Consider the following 10,762-nt stretch of genomic DNA (forward strand, 5'->3'; position numbering starts at 1 on the left):
TTACAAAGCTATAGTAACCAAAACCCATCATGGTATTGGCATAAAAACAAAACATATACCAATGGAACAAAACAGTAAGCCCAGACAAAAATCCACATATTTATAACCAACTAATTTTTGACAAAGGAGCCAAAAACACACAATAGGGAAAACACAATCTCTTCAATAAATGATTTCAGGAAAACTAGATATTCAAATGCAGAAGAATGAAATTAGATTCTTATCTCAGATCATATAACAAAATTAACTCAAAATGGATTAAAGATTTAAATATAAGACCTGAAACTATGAACCTACCAGAAGAAAACAGGAGAAAAACTCCATGACATGGCTCTGGTCAATGACCTTTTGGATATGACTCCAAATACACAGGCTACAAAAGCAAAAATTGAAAATATAGGACTATGTCAAACTAAAAAGCTTCTATACAAACAACAAAACAATCAACGGGGGAGGAGACACCTATAAAATGGAAGAAAATATTTATAAATGATAAATCTGTTAAGAGGTTAATATAAAAAATATATAAGGAATTCAAACAACTCAATAGCCAGTAAATAAATAACTTGATTTTAAAATGGGTAAAGGATCTGAATAGACATTCCTCAAAGAAAACATGCAAATGATCAACATATACATGTAAAAAAGTTCAACATTACTAATCATTAGGGCAATACAAACTAAAACCATAATGAGGCATCACCTAACTCCTGTTAGGATGGTCATTATAAAAAGACATAAAATAATAAATTCAATGAGAATGTGAAGAGAAGGCAACACTTGCACACTGTTGGTAGGAATGTAAATTAATACAGCTATTATGGAAAAATGTTGTGAAAGTTTCTCAAAAAAAATAAAAACGGAACTACCATATAACCCAATAATCCCACTACTTGGTATACATCCAAAGGAAATGAAATCATTATGTCAAACAGATATCTGCTCTCCTGTTTTTATAGCATCATTATCACAATGGACAATATGTAGAATCAATCTAAATGTCCATCAGTGGATAAATGAATAAAGAAAATATGTTGTATATACACAAAGGAATATTATCCAGCTATAAAAAGAATGAAATTCTGTGGTTTGCAATAAAATTCATGATCCTGGAGGATATTATATTAAGTGAAATAAGCCAGGCACAGAAGGACAAATACTGACTGATCACATTCATTCATATGTGGAATCTAAAAAAGTTGATCTCCTAGAAGTCAAGAGCAGAATCATGGTTACCAGGGGCTGGAGTGATTATGAGGGAAATTGGGGAGATGTTGGTCCAAGGATACAACATTTCAGTTAGACAGAAGGAATAAGTTCAAGAGGTCTAGTGAACGATATGATGACATAGTTAATAATGATATAGTCTTGAAAAATGATGAGAGTGAAAGAAAGTGTTCTTATCACAAAAATGATAACTATGTGAGATAATGCATATGACAATTAGATTATTCATTTCACAATTTATATATACTTGAAAACATACAATTTTATCAATCAATGTAAAAAATTAAAAACATTAAATGAGAAATACATAATTGAAAAACATTTTAGTAAAACATAGGGGAGAAGTGTTAGCATACAAAAAGAAACAAAAAAATGAAAGCGTACAGCCGCCATTCAATAAAACGTGTTACTCAAGAAATACATGATACACTGTGCCATGGTTTGAAAAAGAAATCATTGGCAAATGAAGCTCCATGGCTTAGTATTTTCATTTCTTAAATATTTCCATTTTTGTGCTTTTCTCATTGAAGTGTGTATATATAAATGCCAGCTAATATATTAAATTATTTGGAGAGAACATTAATGGTAGTTGCAGGTTTTTAGGATGCCAGTTAATTGACACATTATTGGCATAGAACAATGACTTCTACCCTAGAAACTCAGAGACATACAATATTTTTCTAGATTAATATTTCATTACTGTTGCAATAAACCTAATCATTTTACATTGTATATGAGTTAATGGATGTACTAGTAGTCTGAACATAGTCTAAGGCAATGACAAACCTGGCTTGGACCAAACCTGGCTTGCCTGAAGGAAACGTAGATTGGGTCAATTTCTAATCTAACAATAAAGTGATTTCGAGAAGACAGCCTTCCATAGTAGGAAAAGAAGTCTAAGTCTATATTAAATATTAGAATTTTAACAACCTTATCAAAACTTTAGAGATATCAATATTAATCAGTAGTTGGTTTTATCCTGGACTTTAACACAAGTTCGCACAGATACTGCTTTTGTGTAATAACAGCAAGTCAAGACTTATGCAGTCTGATGTCTCCCTTTTCCACAAGTCATACTTGGTTTGAATTTGTAAACTGAAAGGTATTCTGTTGACTATACAGAATTCCAGGTTGAATAAGATAGTGACTGCTCTCTCTAAGATCTCATAAGAACAATATGACATGTATTCACTGGATCATATAAAGAGAATCTATCCTGTGATTTAAGCACAATATCTTTACATTTTTTTCAGTTTGCATGAAAAAGATTGTTGTAGGTGTATTCTTTTCTAACTAGTCTTCTATAAAGGCAGTGGTTAAAAGTATGCTCCCTCCAAAATCTAGTACAATCATGCACTGTATAACAAAGAACTGCATATAGGATGGTGGTCAAAGATTACAGTGGAGTTGAAAAATGCCTATCACCTAGTGACACTGTAGCCATTGTAACAACTTAGCACAACTCATTACTCGTGTTTGTGGTGATGCTGGTGTAAACAAACCTACAGCACTTCCAGTCTTATAAAAGTATAGCACATACAATACTGTACAGTACACACAATATTGCATGTATAATATTATTGTATATATAATATTGTATGTATAATATAAAAAGTATAGCACATACAATATTGTACATATAGCACATATAACACTGTTATATACATAACATAACAATTATGTTATTGGTTTATGTTTTTACTATACTTTTGTCATTATTTTAGACTTATTATCCTTATCCTCCTACTTATTAAAAAAGTAATAATTAACTGTAAAACAGCCTAAGGCAGCTCCTTCAGGAGGTAGTCCAGTAGAAGACATTGTTATCATAGGAAATTACAGCTCCATGCATGCTGTTGTCCCTGAAGACCTTCCAGTGGGACAAGATGTGGAGATGGAAGACAGTGATGATGATTCTGACCCCGTGTAGGGCTAAGCTAATGTGTGTGTTTGTGTCTTAGTTTCTAACAAAAACATTTAAAAAGTAAAAAAAAAAAAAATCTTATAGAATCAGGATATAAAGAAAGAAAATATTTTGAACAGCTGTACAATGTGTTTGTGTTTTAGGCTAAATGTTATGACACCAGTCAAAAGTTGAAAAAAATTTAAAGGTTTATAAAGTTAAAAAGTTATAGTAAGCAAGGTTAATTTATTATTTCTCAGAATACACTGTTAAATGATGCAAGACTGTATGTAAAAGAAACCCCTGATTGCCAACAATGCAACATTAGCATATGAAGGGATTGGATAATGCAATGCGTGTAAAAGTTACAGCTGCCCTCTCTGAAAGGCGATTTGGGAAGTATTAGACTTCTTTCTTAGACAAGCCAACACTCAATCCAGAAGTAGACGATTGCTGATGGGAACATTTCAGTTAAGAACATAAATTTAGGCCCTAGATATAGAGTAGATTCTGATTGTTTAGAATTATAGAACTTTGGAACTGAAATTAAAGAGGAGGGAGAAATGGAGGGAGAATAAGAAAAATAAAGTCAATGGAGTATCTTGGGCTTCTTGGTTCCATTCTTTCCCTGTTCTGCAGAACCTAATTTTATCAATTAATATATAAATATGCTCAAATGTTTCTCATAATTGAAAATAAAAGCTTCCATGCCTTACAAATCATGAGTCTATTCCTTTTATTCTTATCTAACATTTTGTAAAAGTTGTAATCTCTTACTTTATTTCTCTCGTCTCAACCCCTGCAAACTAAAATACTGCTTGCATCTATACTGCTTTTCTCAAACTGTTGCCATGAGGACCATGGACAATTTCTGCTCTGCTAAATTCAACAAACATACTTTCCAATCTCCATCTTCAACAGACACACTTTTCATTTCAACCTCTTTGTGACATCTGGAAATACTGACTACTTATTCTATTTTGAAATTCTATTATCTGTTGCCTTCTTGAACCCTGACTTCTGACTTCTCAGTTTGCTGCCTACTATGTATTTGTCTGTTTTGTTGATGGGCACCCCTTTTGCCAACTACTTTTTAGGGTTGCTCATGCCTCAAGATTACTGCTAGCATTAGTTCTCTCTTCTGCCTTCTAACATGCAGGTTGAGTAAGTGCATTCTTTTCCATGGCTCTGACCATCAGTGATATGCTAACATACCCATCTCCAGCAAAGTTCTGACAGTTTGACATGTCCATTTTGTTTCGGCCTTCAAAATAAACCTTTTTTCATTTTCACACTTGTAATGCTTAAAACTGACAGTCTCATCCTACCCCTGGGTTTCAACCATGGAATCAAGTTTTATTGTTGAACTCTAGTAAGCCTTCCAGAAACAAATAATTCACATAATGTTTAAACAGTTGGAAGTTTTAGAAAACAAAAGAATTCCCAATTCCTTTTATGAAACTAACAAAACCTGACAAAACTAGCCCAATATCAGTTGAATATAATATGAAAAATAAACATATCCTGATTATGACTATAACTGTAAAATTCTAAGTTAAGTATTAGGAATTTGAATGTTGCATTATGTTAAATTTATGGTTTATTTCAGATTGCCATTAAAAAAACCATGACCATGTAAATAGATGTCCATTAGTCATTTGATAAAATTTAAATTTTATTAAATTACAGATAATCCTCTCATAGCTGTTTGTTCATTGAACAGGTAAATTAACCTATTTGGATCTTTAACTATAAAAATGGGTCTATATTACTTTAAACTTCTGATTTTTTTTTAAAATTGCGTTTCTCTTTTAATAATATTTTTATCTTTGAAATTAAGCATTTAACATCTGTTTTTCCTACCAAACTGAAATCACCTAAAAGACATGCAGTACTGTCCACAATGTGTAACTTAACACGTGTGAGTGTGCATGGCCAATTATAGAATTTGTGAAACCCATTGCAAAGTGAAAATAAGAGTCCCTTTATTTAAAAATAAAGAATTTCAATACGGTGACAGCAGAGCATCAAATGAAGCACAAGCCCTTGTGCAACTACATAACTACACAGATCACATATCCATAATGTTGGCTGTGCGGCTGTGTGTGTGTTTGAAATATGTTGAATATTATTACTGGAAAGTTAAATAAAAATAACTTCATACTACCCTTAGTTAGAATGATTGATAGAATTCAGATCACAGACTATAAAAAGTAGTCATATTAGGTTGAGTAAAAATAGTTCAGATATTAATTCAGTTCACAGACTGTAAAATGTAGTCACATTAGGTTGAGTAAAAATACTTCAGATATTAATCAAGAAAATATTTTCTGGTTAACAATAATTGACTATTCTGACTGAAAATTGTAGAACATTAGAAGACATTGGTTAATGTTCAATAATTTTCTCTTTAAATTGATATTTAATTTTATTTGTACTTCTATTACATTGTATTCATCATTCAGAGAATGTTGTCTTCCCTTTTAACATTTATTTAGTATTATTCGTAAAATATATCTACTACTTTGTCCCCCTTAAAGGCTTTTCTGCCCAGTTCATTGAGTCTATGAGCAAACATAATAGTAGTAACCACTCCATTTCTTTAATCATAAAACAATAACATTTTAAACATTTAGAAAACATTTTATCCTTGTCCATCTACCTTATAAAAAATAATATTCACTTTATCAAAATGTCAAAAACTATTTGAAGACTTCATTTTGGATTTTTTTCTAAAGGATATTATAGACAGAAAGGTCATTACTTGATGTTTTTAGAATGTGCCCATTTCATATAACTATAACAATTCCCAAAGCTTTATGAATATTCTCCTCAGAGAGATTCTTCATAATTGGAGGCAGAATCCAGTGTAACATTTGCATTGCCTCTCCTGCAGCTCTGAATAATTTCCCCTCATGCTTCCCAAAAGTTCAGGTATGCACAACCCTTATTCTGCCCGGATTTATGGTGATTGTGATAAAAAGAAAGGATTTCCTTTTGTGCAAGTTATTGATAGTTACTCTTTTACTTTGTTCCTGGAAAGTTCAAAAAAAAAAAAAAAAAAGGGTTGGTGGGGAGGTACAGGCTATGAACAGTTACATACCTCAATGCTGCTGTCAGGGATTTTAAATAAATAAATGAATCCCCAAGCTAGGCATGTTTCATTATAGAACTCATTTTTAAAAATCACTCCAGTGTCGTGTCTGTCTCCCTCCCCAACTCCCACTCTAGGTTCCAGAGAAATGGAAACACATGGCTTTTCTCACTCCACTCTGTCTCCTGTTTCCATTTGCTTCCCCCCTTCTCTTTCTCTTTTTTCTATTTCACTCATCCATGCACATTCACCCGTTCTCTCTTACTCTGTCACTCGCAGTACTTATTGAATGCCAGCCACGGACTAGGGACCATACTAAGTGGATGCGGGGCTGGAAGAGAAAGGCCAGTGTGGCTGGAGGATAGTGATGTGATGCCAGGAAACGTCAGAAAGGGCAGCAGGGCCCAGATCACCAGGGCCCTGGGGGCCTGGTAGCCGGTGGAAAGTCGTCAGAGGGCGGGGAACAAAGTGGAATCAGATATCCTGCTGCTCTGAGAATGAAGGGGTTTCGGGTAAAAATGAAAGCCAGAAGATCCCTTAGACCACCTTTACTGTTACCTTAGGGTTTATTTTGAAGGTGAAGCAAACAGGACTTCTCTATGGATTGGATGTGGGAAGCAAGACGAAAACAGGAATCAAAGATCTAAAATTCAGGATTGAGTAACTCTGTTCTCACTAGTTTGTTGTCATCCTCTTTTTCTTTCTCCTTCCCTCCTCTTTTCCTCTTCCTTGTTCACACTATAACAGAATGTGGCGTACTCCTTACCAGTCCCAAGTTCATTCCTCTTCAAGTTTCAATTTAGAAGTCACAAACTCCAGAAACCTTTCCTGAAGTCCCCACATGGAGGCAAAGGCACACACATGCTGTCGTCTCCCTCCCGGCATCAATGTGCACATTATTACTTTATTCACAGGAGTTCCAAGCAGGAGTTTCTACAGCCCAAACACAGCAAATCTGTGTCTAAGCTCAGTTAGCTAAGTGAACTTTGGCAAGTTATTTAAGGAAGTCTCAGTCCCCACACCTATAAAGTGCACATAAGCAAATGGTCTGTCTCACACAAAGTTTTGCATGAGATGATATACACAAAATGCTTAGCACAATACTGGCGTAAAGCAAATGCTAGATAAATGGTCGTTATTATTATCACTGTTGTTACTAGTTTACATTATCCACCTTCGTCTAAGCGGTGATTCTGCAGAACAGCAGAAATCAAAGTAATGTAGCAAATAAGCTACATATTTCAGACCCAGGAAAAAATTAACATCTCAGTGGCACATATTCAAGATGGATAGTTTATTAGCCAATTCAGATAAGTGTGCATGTGCAAGTCGTAGTTATTAAATATTACTGCCAGTTTCCATGTCCTGCATTTAATTTGAGGTTTGATCTTCCAAATATAACACTTACCAGATAAGATGGACCCACGGGATTATTTTTCCTTGAGGTCTCACCTGAGCAGGTGCATGTACAGAAGACAGAGCGGAAAGAGACTGATTAGAGAGGTTGGAGTGGTAGAGGGTGTGACCCTCTTAATCATTCTTCACTTCCTTTTTTTTACAAGACGACTTGGCATCGTCCACCACATCCGCAGCAACGCCTCTTTGGTGTCGTCCGCTTCCAATAACCCAGCTTGGGTCCTGCACACTTGTGGCTTCCGTGCCCATAATAACAACTCATGGTTCTAGCTGTCAGTCGCCAAGCATTGCCAAAGCTTGGAGAGGTTATCTGGAAAGACTTTTACTCAGAATCATTTTGATTCAGGCCAGCTGGATTCTCCCGCGGTGATATGGAAATTCGCTCCCTGCTCTGATTCTCCTCCAGGTGCGGGGGAAGCAGGTGCCCAGGAGAGAGGGGATAATGAAGGTTCCCTGCTGATGATCCCAGATTGAACCTGCAGACCAAGCGCAAAGTAGAAACTGAAAGTACGCTGCCGGCGGGTCCTACGGAAGTTATGGAAAAGGCAAAGCGCGGAGCCAGGCCGTGGTGTGTGACGCCCCCACTGGGATGGATGAAACAGCAGGCGCGGCGTGGGTAAGAGGAACCAGCTGCAGAGATCACCCTGCCCAGCACAAACTCACAGGCTCGGCAACTCCGCGGAAGACCAGGGTTCTGGGAGTGACTATGGACGGTGAGAGCTTGCTCCCGCTCCAGTTGCGGTCATCATGACTACGCCTGCTTCCCACAGACCATGTTCCATGGTAAGCGCTCTTCTCCCTTGCGCACAAGTTCGCGCGCCCGGCGCGCCGGGGCAGTCTGGGACGCACTGGGGGCCCCTGCACCAGGGCACGTCCGGGAATTGCCGAGCCTTGCACTTTGCACCTGAGGAGAGCACTGGCTCTCCCATGGGCAGCTGCCAGGCGCGCCTGAGTATCCTGGCCCATAGCCTCTTGAACCTGAAACTGCTGCTGCCCCTAGCAGCAGTCCCAACGCCTGATTTCTGTCCCGAGACGGAACGCTCCAGCCTCCGCGCCGCTCAGCGGTGGCAGCCCGTAGCCGGTCTCAGAGGCAGCCAATGGCTCTCTGTCCATCTGTCCGCCCTTCGTGTGCTTCTGGCAGCCCCAAGTTACTCATGCAGGCGGCCGGGGTTCCGCGAGTAGCTGGGCTCTTGCAGCTCAGAACTCCCTAGAGAAGTGAAAGCGAAGCTCCCACGGGACGCGCTTTTAAACCCTAGGGGAACAGGTCTCCGGAAAACCCCGTTTTTCCCCCGAGTAAGGCTGGGAGTTTCCAACAAGGGTTGTACCTTGCGCCTATTGCTGGGAAACCAGTCCTGCGGCTGGCGCTGAGAAAGGTCAGCTTCTATATTTTTTTCCTACAGAAGCTTCTTGATGGAGGCGGGATTAAATAGGCATGACTCTAATTTCTAGACCAGTGATGAGACCTAATATGTCTTATTTGTGCAGTTTACGGATTTAGAATGGAAAGGGGCAGAATTCAGGAGGGTTGGATTCGGATGGCAGTCATGTATGGCTAATGTAAAAAGCCAAAAAAAAAAAAAAAAAAAAAAAAAAAAAAAAAAAAAAAAAAAAAAAAAAAAAAAAAAAAAAAAAAAAACTTACTGGAATAAAAAAAGAGGAAAAGAATTTAAAAAGGGAAAAGATCTGCTTAGAAAAATTGGAATGCTTTACAGTAAGTACTTCCTCAAGCAAGAGGATAGCTGGGGGGAGGGTGCGGGAATAGGAAACGGACTTCTCTTTCTTTTGATGGCTACTCCGTTAGATCAAGACTCCTTTCCACTATCGTGGGTAAAGAATCAATAATTGACATAACCAAGGAGTACCAAAACAAAGTACTCAGTAACAAAACAAAGATAGGGAGAATGGGAAGAATATCCAACATAATTATGGAATAATTGTAAGGAGTGTCCTCTCGGAGCTTAATTTAAAACTAATAATTGAGCTCAACGCTATTTTCCTTGCAATGTTCATAGTTCTCCTGCAGTTTCTTCTTTCTGGACCACCCTTGGCTCTAATCCTTGCCACATCTCTGATTTAAGGTAGAAAGGTAAACTGAGAAAAGGAAGCTAGTGTGTGCATTTTTCAGAAAGAGCCTTTACTTTCTGAAGTATAGCTATATGAATCATGGGCTGTAAGTGTTCATTAGCAGACAAAATATTAGAATTCTAATAATAATGATTATAATGCATGGCTTCCTGAAATTTCAAGAGATTTCACCAGAAGCTTATTCCATCAAGAGTGTACATAAGGTTACTCTTTATTCTTTTTTCTTTGCCATTTCTTTTGAGAGTTGAAGTAGTTGAGGACCTTCTATGTGGTCTCCAACTGTCTTATCTGGTTTGGGTAATTTCATCATATTTTAGGACCAAAAAGTTGAATAGCAATAAAAACAGACTATAATCAGGAGGCTGAGACAAGAGGATTGCTTGAACCTAGAGGTCAAGGCTGCCATGAGCCATGATCTTACCACTATACTTCAGCCTAGGCAACAGAGTGATGCCCTGTCTCAAAAAGTAATAATAGAGAACTAATATTAGAAAGCCTGAGCAGGTATAAAGGAGAATTACAAGCTGCACCAAATCAGTGTTTGAATATTTTTTTAAAAATGGAAAAGGCCATTTCATAGAACAAATTTACATGTCATGTTCACACTCATGTTTGTGGCTTTTTTTGTTTGTTTTAAACCTGACACATAACCTACTATAATAAGAAGAAATATTTAGTGTCTTTTTATGAAATATGAGCACATGATGCAGTTTCACAGTTTGGCCAGGCAGTACCTTAGTGAGGTTCATGCAGAGGAAGATGGATTTTTCTTCATTCCCCTTGACTACACATATATGGTTATTTTTTTGTGGAAGCAGTGTAGTTAAGTGTCTAAAAGCTGAGGTTCTAGACTTTTCAACCTGATAAATTTGGATTTGAATCCCATATCTATATTATATTTAGGAATTTTCTGGCCAAGCATGGTGGCTCAAGCCTATAATCCCAGCACTTGAGGAGGCCAAGGCAGGTGGATCACCTCAGGTCAGGTGTTTGAGACCAGTCTGGCCAACATGATGAAACACTGTCTCTACTAAAAA

The 10,762-nt window shown here is 37.2% G+C and overlaps 1 protein-coding gene across 1 annotated transcript in view; it reads left to right on the top strand.

The window, feature by feature from the left end:
* Positions 1-7,582: 7,582 nt before the first annotated feature.
* Positions 7,583-10,762, top strand: part of IL7 (interleukin 7) — a 71,550-nt gene continuing 68,370 nt past the window's right edge. Inside the window, exon 1 of the mRNA XM_017521880.2 lies at positions 7,583-8,423. Coding sequence (XP_017377369.1) covers positions 8,414-8,423 — 10 coding nt within the window. The 5' untranslated portion in view covers positions 7,583-8,413. The remainder of the gene's footprint in view (positions 8,424-10,762) is intronic.

This window comes from Cebus imitator, unplaced genomic scaffold, assembly GCF_001604975.1.
Source record: "Cebus imitator isolate Cc_AM_T3 unplaced genomic scaffold, Cebus_imitator-1.0 Scaffold22, whole genome shotgun sequence".
Lineage (NCBI taxonomy): Eukaryota > Metazoa > Chordata > Mammalia > Primates > Cebidae > Cebus > Cebus imitator.